Source organism: Chenopodium quinoa, unplaced genomic scaffold, assembly GCF_001683475.1.
Source record: "Chenopodium quinoa cultivar QQ74 unplaced genomic scaffold, ASM168347v1, whole genome shotgun sequence".
Lineage (NCBI taxonomy): Eukaryota > Viridiplantae > Streptophyta > Magnoliopsida > Caryophyllales > Amaranthaceae > Chenopodium > Chenopodium quinoa.
The window spans coordinates 506,321-524,996 of NW_018742272.1; the positions used below are offsets into that span (position 1 = coordinate 506,321).

Here is an 18,676-nt window from a genome sequence, read left to right on the forward strand (position 1 = left end):
AAAATATATTTATTCTCAATTTCTTATATAAATCACATACATTAGTCAAATTGTATTAGATGAATAGTACAAACAATCAAAACTTTTCACTTATTTAAATACAGTGGTAATATAGTGTTAATTTATAAAATAGTTAATGAAAATATTAATCTAAATCAAAATGTATCTTATCAAACCGTGCATGAGGCTCTGTTCATTTCACCTTAAACATGATATTCATTATAAATAATTTCAATTTTATAAAAATAATTTTATTTAAGTAACAATAAGTTTAGTTCAGTAAAAATGAAATGAGTTTAATTCAATAAAATCAGTTATTTTTAAGAACGAAATATATTACATAGATAATAATATAAATACTTTCTATTCAACAAAATATTTTAGTTCAGTAAAAACAAGCTTATGGGCATATTCTCTTCATCTTAATTTCTGTTCAGTTCAGCTCCGTTCAATTTCAATCAGTTCTATTTCTAATTTCTTTCTCTCATAAAATATTCAACTAATCTCTACTCACTTCAATTTAATTCAACTTCAATCATTTCAGTACAGTAAATCAGATAGGCCATAAGGAAATAGAGTTTAAGTGTCTAACACAAAATAGTTAAAATAAAGTCCACGCAAAAAGACAGTCTTTTATAGTTCTGTCACGTGACTTCACTATACCGCTAAATTTCATTTTACGCGCTATCTTAAAATTTTCAAAACATTTCATTTTTCAAATTTCGAACTTTTACACAAAAATCACAATAACTCCTTTCTTTTTTCATTTCTTCCATTCTCTCACCTCCATTTTTCTCTCTCTTCTCTGCAAATCTGGAGAGCTAACAAGCAAGAAGGCGAACGAATTCCCGGAATTTTATTCAATACCCATCAATTTCAGGTACTTCCCCAAAAAACCCTAGTTTTAATTTTTCATATCTGAGCTCATTTCATCTTTAATTTCAATCCCACTTTGAATTGAATTGAAACCACAAATTTGAAGTGAATCATGGTTAGAGAGCAAAAGGTTGAAGCATTTTACTCAAAATTAAGGGATTCGGCTTTACAATTGTCGAATTATTCTCCAGAATTTTCTGATTCTGCTTCAGCTTCATCCCCTTTGTTAATCTTTCCTTCTACTTCAGACGTAGATTCTTTGTGTGCCCTAAAAATTGTTTTTCATATACTTGAATCGGATTCAATACAGTATGCTTGTTACCCGGTATCGTCTTTCGAAGAGATTCATAAGTATTTGGAGCCTAGTTTGAGCTTATCACCTGATACGCCTCTTACGTTGTTGCTTATAAATTGGGGTTGTCATAGGGATTTGAGGAAGTTGTTGAGTTTGTCGCAATCGATTCAGGTTTTTGTTGTGGATAGTCACCGTCCTATTCATTTGCATAATTTGAGTGATGGGAATGATAGGGTGGTTGTGCTTTATACTAAGGATGATGAGGAACAGGCTGATTTGACCTATGATTTCGATATCTGGCAGTTGGCTAATGTGAGTGATTTGAATAGTGATGATGAAGTCGGGGAGGAGAGTGATGAAGAGGAGAGCGAGAACGATAGTGAGAGAGATGAGGAGGCAAGAGATGGCGATGAGGCCGGGTTGAATAGGAAGAAGAGGAGGGTTTCGGATGAAGGAGAAGCTGACCCAGATAAGCTTTTCAGGAAGTTGAAAAGACAGTATTATCAGATGGGTACATTTCATGGTAAGCCATCTGGGTGTTTGATGTATGATTTGTCGCATTCTTTGAGAAAAAACACGAATGAACAGCTATGGTTAGCTTGTGTGTCGATAACTGATCAGTTTGTACATGAGAGGTTGACCACTGAGAGGTACCAAGCAGGGGTTATGGAGCTGGAGCAGCATATCAATAGTCTTGGGAATTTGGATGCTGTTACCTCAGTAACTCTGAAAGATGGGACAAAGATTCGTGCTCCTGAGTCTTCTAGGATTGCATATGAGGATGAGCCGAGGTTGATGTTGTTGAGGGAGTGGAATTTGTTTGATTCAATGCTGTGTTCTTCTTACATTGCCACAAAGATGAAGACTTGGAGTGACAATGGGATGAAGAAAATTAAGCTTCTCTTGGCTAGGATGGGGTTTGCACTTATCGACTGCCAGCAGAAGTTTCAGTACATGAATATTGATGTTAAGCGGAAAATGAAAGATGAATTTGAGCGATTTTTGCCTGAATATGGGCTCACTGACTTCTATTACAGAAGTTTTATGCGGCTTCATGGGTATAGCTCAAGGGTTTCTGCTGCAGATGTGGTATATGGGGTCACTGCCCTTTTGGAATCGTTCATCAGGTTTGATGGTTCTTGTGCTTCTAAGCAGTTTGGGGTTGCTTATGATGCACTGTCATTGAATAACTTGGATCAGTTGAGGCTTGGAATGCAGAATGCAATAAAGGTACAACGAGCTATTCTAAGACAAGGAAGTACAGCTATAACCAAAAAGGGTTCCATAAGAAGTGGGAGGAAATTCAGGTGGGTTAAACTCGAAGATTCAGCAGACACCAAACTATTAGGATATCCTCAAGCATTGACTAAGTTCTGCTACTTTGTGATGGATGCATTGAGAGAGAAAGGGGCAAGAATGAAGCCTCTTCTGTGTGCTTGTCTAGCACAAGAACAAGATAAAGTGTTAATTGTTGGGGTGACAGGGAAGCCTCGACTTGGGGCAGTACAAGGTAATGCATTTGGCATGGCTTTCAAGAATGCAGCCCAGGAAATTGGTGCTGAATTCTTCCACGAGCTCTTCGAATCATCATGGATAATCTTGGATAGAGTTGCTGTCAATTCTTTCATGGTTAGGCTAACTGAAAAACTTTAGTATAGGAAATCAGAATACTGGAATTTCTTTTCCTCATATTGTACTACTAGTAATTCTCAAGTGTAAACGAGAGTTGAATTGGCCCCTGTTAGCTATGTCTAATTACATTTTATTGCATTTGTGTGATCGTTTCTTATCATACTCTTGATTGTTGGAATGACTTATGAGCTCTACAAGGTAGAGCTGAGCAATAAACCAAAACTAAATTTCCAATTCATATATTAGGTTCGAATAGTCTTACTTTGCTATATTTCTACTAAAGTTAAGTACTACTTCGTATGTCTTTTGTAAACTAATGCTCCCTCCATTTTTAAATACTTGCTCCATTTTTCCATACGCGGAGTTTTAGGAGAAATTGGAGAAAGTAATAAAATATGAAGGTAGTGGGGTAGTTGAAAAATAAAAAATTGTAAAAAGCAAAAGTAGTGGAAGAATAGAAGGAGAGAGTATTATGTTGGGTCCACGAAGTGTGAGAAATAAATTAAATATTGTAAAAGTTTTTCATAAAAGGAAATGGAACAAGTATTTAAAAACAGCCGGAAAAAGGAAAGTGGAGCAAGTATTTAAAAACGGAGGGAGTAATGGGGTTTGTCTAAATGTATATATTTAAAGCGCTTTTTATTTTGGTTATTATTAATACAAATAATATTGTTATTATTAATCAGTGTGAATTGCATTGAGACTGAGAGACTTGAGACAAAGTATACTCTCAATTTTAAGTTTTTTGTAAACTAAATTTTTTTTAAGTAACTCACGGTAATACTAGATTGATGTTTTGTTGTTCACTACTTTTGGCTAGCAGATAGGATGTCCCCTGTCAAAGACTCAAAGTATGATCTAGTTTTGCAGTGTCTGATGAGTTTAATGGCTGATTATGTTAGGTTCTACCGTAATTCGATCAACTGCATGGCAATAAAGTTAGCTAAAAATTATCACTACTTTGGTTTGTACTCTCCTTATCACTTGAACATTATTTCATTTGACTTTTCATGATCCCAAACTGCTTTATAGTCTCTCATTACTTAAATATTGTCCCATTTAACATTTTATGATCTATACAAAAATCTTAAATGTACATCTCCATTTAGCATGCAAAATTTATTAAAAAATTAGTATTAAATCAAATCTAACAAAATTTTACATGATTATATTATTTCCTATAGATAGCCATTAATTATTCTCTCCTCCTTCTCTTTTTGACCCTCTTTATTTTGTTCATGCTTTCATATTAGCTTTGATAAAACTATGTTTGAGTGCATAAAATTCCCTTACGCTATGATTTATTCAAGTTAAATTATTTGAAGTTTAATATAGTGTAAATTGTTTCATAAGTAAAAGATTTGCTTGGGATAGAAAAGAAAGTTTTTCTTTTATAACCAGATGAATCAAATAAGAATTATCTTTATGATAGGTATAATAGATAGATACCCATGGTAAAGGAGGGAGATAAAACAGGGATGAGCTAGCATGGAAAAAAAAAAAAAAAAAAAAAAAAAAGAGCAACAAAAAGCAACACTACTACAGGGGTGGCGGTGAGTAGTTAGCAAATAGGCCATGGGTGAAGGCTTCGGTGATGGCATTAATAGTCGCAAAGAAGGAAATAGGAATTTGAGAGAAAGTGGCAGAAATTTATGCTGTTTTGGGGCAGCAATTGCTGGTATTTCTCGATTAAATCCAAAAAATTATCTTCAATGGCCATTACCTCATGCAAAACAACTAAATTTGTGTATCTAATATGCACCAGACAGGTCAGACCTCTGTCAAGAAAACTTTTGATTGATTATTCCAGTTCATTAAGCATTCCCATTTACTTTGTGAGATGCCCTTTTTCAGTTCTATACCTATTCTGTGTGATCCTAATATACGGCTGCTTTCAGCAGACTATTGGGTGCATGTGGACGTTAGCCTGAAGACAGGTGCAGATCAGAAAATCACCCACAGCAAGGGGTTATGACTCGTAGCAAACTGGTTTATCAAAAGATTACCCATGGCAAGGGATCATGAGTTACAAACAACTAAACAAGAGTACTAGAGAATTACCTACTACTATATGATTAGCAATATATGTACTCACTAATTGTTGTAATGATAGAAGAAAATTAGTGCTCACATGTTCATAGACATACATGTGTGGCACAGTTATGCACAATTTTATGTAAGAATGATATTCAGTAACCAAAGGCTATATACATTTGAATGATTTGACAATCACCAAAGCAGGTGAGGAGCAGAGAGGATAAATTGAATGTAATGCCCAATTGATATACAGATTGAGATGTCATTGCTATTTTACTTCCAAAGAACATTTTCCTGACAAGGCAAGGATGTCGAACTCATGAGGCATGAAATCTTCACTCGGTCTGTAGTATTTATCAGGAGAGTATAAGCTCAAGTTTGTTACTTGACTGGTGTAAAGACAGGCAAATCTCTCAACCTGCAAAAATAAACAAAAATGTCAGTGTTCGAACCTAAATGTTGTGGGTACACTTCCAAAAATAGGTCCAACAAAATACATCATTATCTTCAGCAAAGAATCAAAACAAAACTTATCCACTAGCACTTGCATCGAGCCACAAACATTGTCCTAGCCAGGTGAGATTACTCATGCCCTCAACACAATGCTGCCCTGTGTCTACCCAATGAGTATGGCAAGTACCTTTCTCTATGGGCTATGGCTTTACTCCCTACAATACCTTCCTTTCCATATTTCATCCTTCAGATTCTCTAGGGCACGATTTGGTATGAATATCCTTATGGTACCAATATCATGGGGTATGACCAGAGGCACAACACCACAAGCAACTCCCTCTCCGTACCCCCACTTTATTAAATGAGGACTTAATCCTGAATGTAGGTTTTGATAGGTCGGAGCACCTAAACTCCGCTACTTCCATTGCCCTGATTTTGGATTTGTTTGATCATCAATACCTACTTCAGTTGAGTGATATAAATCAACATCAACATCTATATCTATTGCAATATCTTTATTCAGATAAATTATTTTGCCAAATTATTAGGCCTCCACTTGAGTGCTTCCTGATTATATGTTATCACACAATCAAATGGGAGTTTCCAAATATTCGTAGCGACTAAATTGAATGACAAGAGCCCTATGTGAGTGCAAGGAATCAGCCCAAGACTAAGCCCAGGCCTGCTATACGGTTCACCTATGCTCGAAGGAGAACTAATTCAGCTGGGGAATGAGCTGGAAGAATGAGCTGGAACATTCTGTTAGAAGTTTGTTAGCCTTGAGGGCAGTTTTGTACTTCTTTTTGTTATTCCCTAAAATCAGTTAGTTTGTTGAGGCTAATTGTATTTAAGTAATGGTTGGCTTGAGGAGGGGGTTATGCAAAACATTCTTGAGTAAACACTTTTGGAGAGATACTCTTCCTCTCGAATGAAGAGTAATTGTATTGTGTGGTTATCTTGATCATCGATGCAAATATCCCCTGCTTGACTATTCTTCTGTAATTTTATTCCTGCATTACTCTGTTTTTAGCTAGTATCTAGCAAATTGGTATCAGAGCAGTCTCGATCCTCGCCGGAGAAGAAGATGGCTCGTTTGACCCATGCGCAGCGCTTAGACTTGCTGGAGCAAGAGATTTGCCGGAGTTCCTGGTAGTGTAGCCCAGGAGATTACAGAGGCTTTGGAAGCATTCAAAGCTGACCTTACTGCTCAGTTTACTGCCGGAGCGGAGAAGAATCGGTCGGAAAACCGCTCTTCTATGGGGAATGGACCACCTTATGGGTGGGATAATCCTTTCGCCGGCTCACAACCACGACAAGATTATGGTGATGGTGGGCAATCGAACTGGAAGCTGAGAAAACTCGATTTACCCCCATTTGATGGCACGAATCCAGATGGTTGGATCCTCCGAGCCGAGAGATTCTTCCATTTTTACCGATTAAACGCCGAGAGATTCTTCTATGGCACGAATCCAGGTGGTTGCGCTCGACGGCGACGCCCTACTGTGGTACCAGTGGGAGCACCGACGTCAGCCCTTGCTTAATTGGGAAGACTTGAAGGAACTCATCCTCCGTCGATTTCGCACCACCGCCACCGGCATACTTCACGAGCAGTGGCTCGCTCATCAACAAACCGGCACGATGGCCGATTATAGACGCCGATTCATTGAGCTGTTAGCTCCGATAGAGGGGGTGCTGTCAGTATATAAATGGGAGGAGATCAGGTTGAAGTTCGGATCCTAGATCCGGTTACCTTGGATCATGCCATGGAGTTATCCATGAGGATTGATGAAAAGCTGAAGTTCAGCCCAAAGCCCAGGCCCACTGGAAGCTTGAGAACCCCAAACCCGACTTACAGATCCAACCCACAAACACACTACCCAAATAACCCGAACCAAAACACATCCCCAAACCAAAATACAAACCCAAACCTACATTCCACTACCCAGAACTCACAAAATCGACTCACCCATCAATTCTCCAAACCCATCGGCGATATAAGGCGGCTGACGGAGAAGGAAGTTCAACAGAAAAGGGAACAAGGGTTGTGTTTCCGTTGTGATGAGAAGTGGCACCTCAATCACCGCTGTCGGCGTCGCGAGTTGAGCGTCCTGCTCACGGTGGGAGACGGAGAGGAGGAAGAAGGTGACGGTAGTTCTGGTGAGCTCGCCGCCGCTGAGATTGAGCCCATCACACCACCACCTCTCGTGCTACAGACGGACACCCCACCCCACCTGGGGTTTCCCTTTGTTCGGTCATGGGCATCACTAGCCCAAAGACCATGCGTATGGAAGGGATGATTAATGGAGGGAAGGTAATTGTCATGGTGGACCCGGGGGCGACCCATAATTTCATTTCGACGGTGGCAACGAATCATTTACAGCTGCCTATTACTGAGTCCAGGAGTTTTGGTGTCACGCTGGACAGGGGCAGTCGTACAAGGAGAAGGGGTATGTGTTGTGGTGTTGTTGGAGCTGCAAGGACTCATGATCATGGAGGCTTTTCTTGTTCTTCCCTTGGGGAATTCTGATGTGATATTGGGTGTTCAATGGCTTGAAAAATTGGGGACAATTTCTTCGAATTGGAAGACCCAAACGTTGCGATTCCAAGTTGGTGGCAACTCAGTGACTTTAAGGGGTGATCCTCAGTTGGGATGCTCCAGTATCATATTAAAAGCAATGGTGAAAACCATTCAGAAAGCTGGTCATGGCGTTTAATCACCTGGAGAACGCGGGAGAGGAGGTACCACAGCCACCAGCTGCTCCCAGGCCCTTGCTCACCGAACACTCCATCACCTTGAAGAGTGGAGCAAACCCAGTCAGTGTTCGTCCTTACAAATATCCACAGTACCAGAAGATGAGATCGAAAAATTGGTGAAGGACATGCTTAGTGCAGGTATCATCCAGCCCTCAACTAGTGCTTTTTCTAGTCCTATACTCTTAGTAAAAAAAAAGGATGGACCGTGGCGTTTCCGTGTTGATTACCGTGCCTTGAATAAAGAAACTGTTCCTGATAAATTTCCCATACCTGTAATTGATGAACTGTTGGATGAATTGTTTGGAGCAACTGTGTTCACTAAATTGGACCTTAAATCTGGTTACCATTAGATTCGGGTTAGGGAAGCGGACGTTCATAAAACCGCCTTCCGAACCCACGATGGTCACTATGAGTTCTTAGTGATGCCGTTCGGCCTCACTAACGCCCCTGCCACCTTTGATGAATGAAGTATTTAGGCCGTTTCTCTGGAAATTTGTCTTGGTTTTTTTTGACGACATCTTGGTTTACAGCAAGACTATGGCAGAACATCAAAGCCATTTGCAGCAAGTTTTGTCCACTTTGGCTTCACACCAACTCTATGCTAACCTGAAGAAGTGTGAGATTGGAAAGGCTAGAGTGGCCTATCTGGGTCATGTCATTTCGGCAGAAGGAGTAGAGGTTGATGCAACAAAAGTCCAAACAATGCTAGAGTGGCCTGTTCCTCAAAGTCTCAAGGAGCTACGTGGGTTTTTAGGGCTCACAGGGTATTGTAGAAAGTTTATTCAGAATTATGCTTTGATTGCTTGGCCTTTGACTATTCAACTTCGGAAGGACTGTTGGGGTTGGACAGCAGAGGCTACTAAGGCGTATGAGTCTTTGAAAGAAGCTATGACTCGAGCACCCATCTTAGCTATGCCAGATTTTTCTCGGCCTTTTATTGTGGAGACCGATGCATCAGGCCATGGTTTAGGTTTAGGAGCTGTGTTGCTGCAAGAAGCTCACCCGATTGCTTACTTTAGTAAAATATTGGGAATACGTGCTAGGGAAAAGCCCATCTATGAGAAAGAGCTCATGGCGATCGTGTTTGCCATTGAGAAATGGAGACATTATCTCTTGGGACGGCAATTTGTGGTTTGGACTGATCAAAGAAGTTTGAAGTTTCTGTTGGAGCAGAGGGAGGTTGGCAGGCATATCAAAAGTGGGTAAGTTGTTGGGATATACATTTGAAATCCATTACAAGCCCGGTCCTTGCAGCAAAGTGGCTGATGCGTTATCACGCCAATTCTCACCAGAATATTCTGCCTTAATCTCTACCTGTGAATGGGAGTTTGTACAGGGGTTTATTAGCAAGGACCAGGCTTTGCAGAAACTGATTGCTCAAATGCAAAAGGGGGAAGATGTTCCCAAGTGGTTTACCCTGGAAAATGGAATTCTAAAGTATAAAGGCAGAGTGGTTGTCCCTAAGCAATCTGAGCTCATTACTCTTTTTCTCAGGGAATACCATGACTCCCCAGTTGGTGGACATAAAAACTTATCAAAGGTTGGCAGGGGAATGGTATTGGGAAGGCATGAGGAGGGATGTCACGGAGTATGTCAAACGCTGCCATGTTTGCCAACAAAATAAAACTCCCACTCTTTCTCCTCTCGGGTTACTCCAACCATTGCCAATCCCAAACAAGATTTGGGAGGACATCTCCAAGGATTTCATCGAGGGATTACCCAAATCCTTAGGTTGGGATTCAATACTCGTGGTGGTGGATAGGCTCTCTAAATATGGTCACTTCATTCCCCTAAAGCACCCATTCTCTGCTCAGACCGTGGCTCAAAGCTTCTCCAAAGAAATAGTTCGTCTTCATGGCATTCCATCCTCAATTGTCTCTGATAGGGACAAAGTGTTCTTGAGCATTTTCTGGTCGGAATTATTCAAGCTTCAAGGCACACAGTTGAGAAGGAGTACTTATCACCCGGAGTTGGATGGCCAAGCTGAAGTTGTGAACAAAGGTGTGGAGTCTTACTTGCGTTGCTTTGTGAATGGGCAACCTAGGACTTGGGCTACCTGGCTGCCTTGGGCAGAGTATTGTTACAATACTGCCTTTCACTCTGCCACCAAATGTTCTCCATTCAAGGCTGTCTATGGGAGGGATCCACCCCATCTGTTGCGTTTCACGCCTGGCAGCACCAACGTTTCTTCCTTGGAGGACCAATTGTTGGAGAGGGATGCTATCTTGGATGACCTCAAGTTTCACCTCACAAAGGCTCAGGTTTATATGAGGCAGCATGAAAATATGAGCAGAAGGGATGGTTCATTTTTGGTTGGTGACTTGATTTATGTTAAACCCAGGCCTTATAGACAACAGTCTTTGGCCAAAAGGAAGAATGAAAAGCTCTCTCCACGCTACTATGGACCCTATCCTGTGGTACAAAGGATTGGTGAGGTAGCATACAAGCTGGAGCTCCCTGCTACAGCTCGGATTCATCCCGTTTTTCATATTTCCCAACTCAAGAAGGCCTTAGGAGTTGGGCAGCAGGCTTCCCCTTTGCCTGTTCAGCTCACCTCTGACTTAGTGCTTGACACTGAGCCAGAAGCAGTGCTTGGGGTGCGCACCACTCAAGCTGCTACTGAGGTGCTCATTCACTGGAAGGGGCTGCCAGATTGGGAAGCTACCTGGGAGGATTTCACTGAGATTGATTGCAGATTTCCCCACTTCCACCTTGAGGACAAGGTGAATCTTTGGGAAGGGGGTATTGCAAGGAATCAGCCCAAGACTAAGCCCAGGCCTGCTATACAGTTCACCTATGCTCGAAGGAGAACTAATTCAGCTGGGGAATGAGCTGGAAGAATGAGCTGGAACATTCTGTTAGAAGTTTGTTAGCCTTGAGGGCAGTTTTGTACTTCTTTTTGTTATTCCCTAAAATCAGTTAGTTTGTTGAGGATAATTGTATTTAAGTAATGGTTGGCTTGAGGAGGGGGTTATGCAAAATATTCTTGAGTAAACACTTTCGGAGCGATACTATTCCTCTCAAATGAAGAGTAATTGTATTGTGTGGTTATCTTGATCATCAATACAAATATCCCCTGCTTGACTATTCTTCTGTAATTTTATTCCTGCATTACTCTGTTTTTAGCTAGTATCTAGCAGTGAGATTTAACGAATAAAAGGTCAAACAGCTTTAATAACAGATTCTGTCAGGTGCAAGTAAAAAGACAGCACAGTAAGAAATAACGTATTATAAAGTTAAAAAGCATAAATAACAGATTGTGTCAGGCAAAGTAAAGTGACAGCATATAGAATGTATAATGCAGTGTGATTAGAAACCACACAGCACCATTGGATCATGACATGGACTGAACAAAGAGCTATAAAGCATGGAAAATGACCTAAATTATTAATTCTAGCTTACCTGGTGTGCAAAGCGAGAATTCTGATAACCAGTTTTCATAAGTTGTCCCCAGACCTTGTGAAACTGATAATTAACAAAAAAAAAATTGTGAAAAGGCTAAAAACATAGTGAAACCATGGGTCAGCACTTCATAAACAACAACATAGAGATTTTACAAGAGACCCTTTGCATAAGCAATCAATACATTTATTTATTTGCAACTATGTCCCAATTTAACTTGATTTCATATATGCATGTCACACAGTCATTTAATAATTCCCAAAGGCCTAAATGTTTGTAGGAAAGTAATTAACTAACCATCCAACGGAAGAACTTCGAAAATTTTCACGCAAGAGAAAAAAAAGACTTTACATCAAAGTCTGAAATGCCGACCAAAAAAAAGATGGGTATCAAAGAAACCATCTAACCTTTTGGTGGCTTTTACAGAGGATCTGTTGATGATCAAGTCGAACCTGCTCTCTTTGTGACTAACAATTAAAGCCAATATAATATGGTCAGAAAGGAGTCACAATAAAGTACTTTTATGCACTAAGTATAGAAGAAAGAAGACAACGATCTAATTTTCCAAAATAAAATACTTGTAGTACGTTGATGCACTAAAATGTTTTCAGACAATATCTAAACTTCTTAACCTGAAATTCTGTAAGCAAAAAATGTCATGAACAAATAATGTCCACATGATTTCACCAGGGGGTGATTAAAATGATCAGCAACATTTAAATATACCAGAATGTTTTCACATATTAAATTCAATTTAAAATACACGAAGTAAATGATAGACTGAAGAACCGTTATAAATGTAATTTCATCTATAGAGGCACCAACAGTCACAATAGGTCAATAGTAAATAAGAACAATTTGCATATATACCTCCAAACTGTCAATGGCAGACAATAATTTTTGCTTCTGATCAACTTCAAGATCCTCAAATCTGCATAAATGAAAATTGTATCAACAGAAATAAAGGATGCAGACTAAGAGTACATAGATTCCTCCCCCCCCCCCCCCCCCCCCACTCTCTCTCTTTCCAAAAATAAAGTTAAATAAAATAATTTTTTTAAGAAAAAAAACATGTTCTCTAGCATAAAAAAGAAAAAAGATATTACTGGAAACACAATCAATGAAGAAGTGCATATAAACAATATAACCCAACTACATGCAAGATAAACATATCATGCAGCAAGCACAGTCCACTAAATATGCTGCAAACTAAGCAGTCTGATTGTAACACCTTCTTGCTTTTCAATGACAAGAAATATTTAACTGAACAAAATCACCAAAAATTAAATAAATAAATAAATAAATAAATAAATAAATAAATAAAATAAAATAAATTAAAATAACAAGAGAGCATGATATTCTCATAGGGAAACAGGGGTAAAAATAAACACACATCTACAAATTAGTGGCTATTTTCCCAATTCCTTCGCATCTCCCTATTTAATAATTCAGGAAAGCCCCGAACACCTTAGCCTATAAAGAAGCCAAAAAAAACTAGGTAAGTTAAGAGATGTGGCATGAATCCATGTTGGTGCTTTGACTTTATATTATTTACTTTAGCGCCCACACAGTTGACTCCATTAAGTGGCTTGTTTGAAAAATGAGTCAATCACCTTCAATAGTTTATTGGTGACAGAAACATCAACATGCAAAACAATTTCCACAAGAAATAGAAGTGCTTAAATACACAACAGTGACAAATATATTTACACATCAGGACACCAATATGAAAAGAGTGTAAGCTGAAAACATAGGGCACCGAATTTGAATTATGACAAACCTCAAAAGACCAAAGTGAAATTTTTTTTCGATAGTATTTTCTTGGAGATGTAATGAACTAATGATAACAAATGGCAAAATGATAATCAGTATTATAAAGAAGGATAGCATAAAAGCCAGGCAAAATAAACTCTTTACTTTAATGAGTTTTTTGTTTATACCACTGCCCAAATTTAGTTGTCAATTACTAGCTCAAACCAAGTTCTCAGTTTTTCAATTAATTCCAGATGTAGGTACTACACAACAATTACTACTTACATGACTTGCATCGACAAAAGTTTACAATGCTAAACATCACAACTACTGCTTACTTGAGAGACCACTTTGCATGATGGAGTTTGTCTTCAATATGATCACGATCACACCTCAATCCTTGGAGTTGCTGCCAATCATAAAACAGATAAGAAATAGAAAAAAGAAACATGAGACAAAAAATCTAACACTGATCAAGGTTCTACCAATAATACCTCTGACTATATTACGTCCTTGAGTTTGACATCACAAAATAAAAAATATAAATATATAATAGCTACCACCACTTGCATAAAATCAGAAGACTTATTCTAAATGGCGATGAGACACAAAATAAATGCTAATACATAAGATTGAAGGACTCCACTTTTGAATGCGTCCCCCAGTACTTTGATCTCCATCTAAATTAAAGCTGGTAATGATAGCTTATTTGTGTCATCTTATGTTTACAATGATCCTGTTTAATTGGTAGCTAACCCTTTAATTTTTTTCATTTGGTTGTCACTAAAAAACAAATTTTATTCTTAACAGTTACTGGAATTGAGGTAATATAATCCACAAGCCCCTTTCTAGCTATGAGATCATGAAACTGGTAAATGCTTAATATATTGTCAAGCCAACAGCTAGATTTACATTGCAGTAGCTTAGTCAAAGGCATGGAGAGAAGGCCTCTTTAGTAGAGCATGAACTGCACCAGAAATAAATTATGAATCTATGATTCTGCATATGCCACTAATAACAACATAACATGGAATAATGTAAAGGTTGCCTTTCCAATAAAATTAGTTTAATCTTTTCCTCAAAGAATACATCGTAAGGTGTATATCCATGATAGATATGATCATGGGCCTAAAAAGCAGCTGAGACAAAAAATTCCAGCATCATGAAGTGGCCAAGATTGAGCAGCTAAGGATCAAAAGCTAGAGAAGGATTGAAAAAATGAAGTATTATACTATATGACAAACCAAACATCACTGACATCCTACCCTCTTAAGACATATGTAGACATTTTAGCGCAAGAATATTTATCCATTAACCTAAAACATTTCTTGTGCTGACAGTTATACAAGTGTATGAAAAGGTGCGCCTTAGGTCCTAGGTGATAAGGGTATAATGGCTTTTTTGCTCTAGGCGAGGCACATTCAAAGAGGCACACGAGCAAGAGCGGGGCAAAGATAGTAAGGGCCCTATGCGATTTTGTAAAATTGGGCCCTTAATTCATGATCCAAAATAAAATTCAGATTTTGAAAATAAAATAAAAAATACTGAGTTATATATCATAAAACTATCAAATTAGATGGTAAAAACAATTTAAGATTTAACAAGTTCACTTAAAAACTGAAGCACTGATTGCATTTTTTTTTTTTTTTTTTTGATAAAATGTTTTAATTGCATGTTTAAATAAATTCAATTACACATTGAACATCAATTTCTTCTAGAAGAGTATGTCACTCTTAAATTCCTAGAACATTGAATCTTGAGTGAAAAAAATTGCTACATTTGAAGGATGTCAACAAAATAATTCTAGTCCAAGATAAGAAGATGAAGGATAGGTGGAAAACTTTCTTTGATAACCTATTCAATGGTGATCAAGAGTTGGATATTTGAGATAGTATCTTCATTGACATGATAAATCAAGAGTTTATACGGAGAATTCAAAAGGAACAAGTCAAAATGGCGCTAAAGAAGATGGGAAGAAGAAATCATCGAGTTTGATGACATTCCTATCAAGGTATGGGGAAGTTTGGGAGAGAGGGGAATTGAATAGTTGAATACAATCTTCAACAAGAGTAATAGAAGTAACAAGATGTTAGTATGGTGGAAAGAATGTACTTTAATCCCTTTGTATAAGAACAAAGGTGACGTCCAATTTTGTGCAAACTATCGAGGGATCAAACTAATGAGTCATTTTTTAAATTGTGTGAGTGAGAAAATGAATAAAAAGTTAGGGAGTATACAACAACAACAAAGTCTTAGTCCAAAAATGATTTGGGGTCGGTTAACATAAACTGTCATAAGGAACCATACGATATAAAGAAAGGGGCATAACAAGATAATTAGTTGAAAGCATATGAAAAAGGTGAGTAAAGTGAAAAAAAGAAGAGCATTTAAGAAAAATTAAGGGAGTTTTAAAAAGAAAATCAAGGATAAAATTCAAGAAAGTTTTAAAGGAGTGGTTAAAACGTTGGAGTAAGAAACATAAAGTTTTATGGAGGAGTATGAAGATCCAAAAAAACCATTTTGGTTTATGCTAGGAAGATCAAGTGTAGAGGCAAACCATCTTATGGGACAACTAATGAAAACTATCAGAATAAGGGCTTACATATTGTTCTCATTGATTAGGAGAAAGCATATCATGTCGTGCCAAGAGAAGTACTAGGGTGAGCATCAATAAGGAAAGGTGTTTCGTAGAATATGTTAACATCACGAAGAATTAGAGATAATTATGGGGGAGTTAGCATGAGTGTCAGGTGTTAGGATTAGGAAGACAAAAGACTTTTCTATTACAATTGGAGTACATTGAGGAATTAACGAGATCAATTACAAGATACCATGGTGCATGATGTTTACAGAAATAATGGGTTGAATGATGAGGCGAAAGGAAGATATTGTGTTAAATGATGAGACAAAAGAAGGCATGGAAAACATGTTGGAATTGTCCCGACAAACTATGGAGTTCAAGGTCTTAGTTTAGGACGTAATACAAAATATTTGGATTGTAAGTTTAACAAATTAGATTTAAGAAGACCAGGAAGATCTCCTTGAATGGGAGTATTGTACAATTCTTCTACTATCGATGATCACTTATTCAAAAAGATAATAGGGAGACATGAATCATAAAATTAAAACGGAGTGGCAAAAGTGGAAGAATGCTATGGGACTCCTATGTGATTTTGGCATTCTCATAAATTGAAGGGAATATTCTACCACATGATAAGGAAGATCTCCTTGCTGGGTTATGAAACATTATCACATTCATAAGATGAATGTGGGGAAATACAAATGGTGTGATGGATGTGTACAAATGCTAGAAAGGATTAGTAGAAATTAATCCATACAGTTATTTAGAGCTCAGTTATTTGCAGGTTACACTTTTTGCAGTTTATAATTAGATATGATGCCCTAGTAGATCAGCGTTTTTATAATGCTCCTACAACACTTCACTGCAACCTGATCCATCCATCCGCGAATCACACACGTCAAACCACTTTGTTCTCTCTAACCTTTGACTCGCTCAGCAACTTTTTTTTACCTCTTCATTACCTTCCTTCCTCTTCAATCTTCAGGCAGCAGCCCCTTTATTGTTTTATATGTCTTTTCAAACTGTAAAAGAGTGGCTTTACAGATTTCTGCCTTCAAACATATTTATCTCATCTTCTCTTACTATGGGTTAGGTGAGGTCTCCACTACTACAATGCTATCTGATTAATGAGGAAATAAGCCCCTTCCCCCTTCTGTTTTCCTTTTTATATTCTTTAGTAACTGCATTTATTTTGAAGTATCAGTCGTACTTTATATGGGGCCTTTTCAACTTGACCAAAGGGGACCAGCGCTTCTACAAAAGGGTATTTGAGACTGCTCAATAAATGAAATGCAAGATTTTCGTTTTTTGAAGTCCGGGAAAGAAGCGGGGGCAGAAACAAGCAAAGTCTCGTACAATCCAATAAAAAAACTAAAAAAAAAAAAAAAAACTAAAAGCAAAGAAGACTTCCTCCACTTATTGGAGCTTGCGTAATGTATTAGTACTTAAGGCTACATTGAAGTCGTGGAAATGCCATGTCAGGTGCACCTATCACTATTGATTTAAGAGACAATATCCCCCTTGTGTCAACAAGGAGCAAGATATTACCGTGCACCTATGGTCTAGGATCCTTTTTCACTTTGGTACACCTCACACTTTTTAACCAATGAACTGGAGATAGTACATAACAGTGACCAAAATCAGTGCACTGTCTTCAATAAGATGCCAAATCATTGTTGAGCATTAATCTTAACAATGTATTTGTCAACACAAATAGTTTTATACAGATCCCCTATGTTATTTATTGTAATTTGGCAACACTCTTAAGTGTCACTATATGATTAAAGTCACAAACCATCACTACAACATTTAAACAAACAAAAAAATACGAAGTAATAATAAATAAATAAATACAATTGTAGAAAAATCAACGGCAAGTTAAACTAACTTAAGCCCAGCTTCAAAGATCCAATTGAATCAACAACTATCAAACTATTTACAATTTACGAATAGCAACTTGATGGAACTATTTTAAATGTCTATAGGAAAGAAAATGAATTAAGTTTATTAGCTGCATACCTTCCGAGATTCCCTCAGTTGCCAGAGAAGCTCAACTTCTCTCTCAAGTTCGGGAACAACAAGCATAGTTCTCCACCCTATTAAGACAAAGAAATGAAAGAATAAATGAGAAAAAAATTGCATTGCAGAACAATAAATTTGTTAAACTAATATATATTACATTAGATGCAATTTTCTGATCTTCCCAAATCTATTAAAGTATAGTAACCAGCAACATTTCCAAAAAATTCAATAATTCAATTATGTCCTACTATAGATGAAATAAAAATACAAAGCTGTATAGTTTTTTATTATATAAGACACACCATCCCCTACAGCTATATTTAAAGAGATTTCAAAGATAGAAACATTGATTGGACAATAAAAAAAATCTTTCATTGCCATCTAGATTTGTAACTTCCCAATCAAAACTTCTCTCAGCTTCACTATGAAGTGATGTTTTTTACAACAATGTAGAAACATATACGCCAGAAATGAGGCTTCAAGTCTCTCATTCATTTTGACCCTTTATTTCATTGGCAGGGAAGGGCAAGACAACTATTCAACAAGTAATGAGAGAATTCATCACTTGTTGAAAAAAAAAAAAAGAAAGAAAGAAAGAAAGAGAGAGGAATCAAAACACTAGGGGGAAAAAAAATCTTACCCAGAACCTTTTTACTGCGTAATATGTCACCATAGATGTGATCTCCAACATAAAGAACCTACTACAAATTCATTAGATAATTAAGAGTTAAACATAACATTTTCTTTGCTTACATCTAATCATGTTATATTAAGAAACCATTTGCATAAAGAGGTAAACACAACCTTTTGCCAAACATGCTTTTCAGGAAAAAATAAAAATCTTTTTAGGTAAGAAAATTGTTGAATGATAA

General features: G+C 37.5%; 2 protein-coding genes across 3 annotated transcripts in view; one reads left to right on the plus strand and one right to left on the minus strand.

Annotated features, from left to right (window-relative positions):
- The first annotated feature begins 728 nt into the window (after window positions 1-728).
- LOC110684594 (cell division control protein 45 homolog) lies at window positions 729-3,034 on the plus strand. The gene has a single exon (XM_021861035.1). It carries the CDS (start codon window positions 989-991, stop codon window positions 2,822-2,824), a length of 1,836 nt encoding a protein of 611 aa, XP_021716727.1. The 5' UTR covers window positions 729-988; the 3' UTR covers window positions 2,825-3,034.
- Window positions 3,035-4,790: 1,756 nt separating this feature from the next.
- The window catches only part of LOC110684602 (5'-nucleotidase domain-containing protein 4-like), a 39,597-nt gene continuing 25,711 nt past the window's right edge, over window positions 4,791-18,676 (minus strand). The window contains exons 11-17 of one of the 2 annotated variants that reach the window (XM_021861042.1): window positions 18,445-18,502; window positions 17,802-17,878; window positions 13,540-13,610; window positions 12,320-12,380; window positions 11,857-11,916; window positions 11,450-11,512; window positions 4,791-5,258 (exon numbers count right to left, since the gene is read on the minus strand). In XM_021861042.1, the coding sequence (XP_021716734.1) occupies window positions 5,109-5,258; window positions 11,450-11,512; window positions 11,857-11,916; window positions 12,320-12,380; window positions 13,540-13,610; window positions 17,802-17,878; window positions 18,445-18,502 (540 nt within the window). In that variant the 3' untranslated portion in view covers window positions 4,791-5,108. The remainder of the gene's footprint in view (window positions 5,259-11,449; window positions 11,513-11,856; window positions 11,917-12,319; window positions 12,381-13,539; window positions 13,611-17,801; window positions 17,879-18,444; window positions 18,503-18,676) is intronic. The other variant, XM_021861048.1, reaches the window with a different exon arrangement.

Coding starts and splice junctions, on each gene's coding strand:
- LOC110684594 (XM_021861035.1), top strand. CDS start 989: ATGGTTAGAGAGCAAAAGGTTGAAGCATTTTACTCAAAATTAAGGGAT.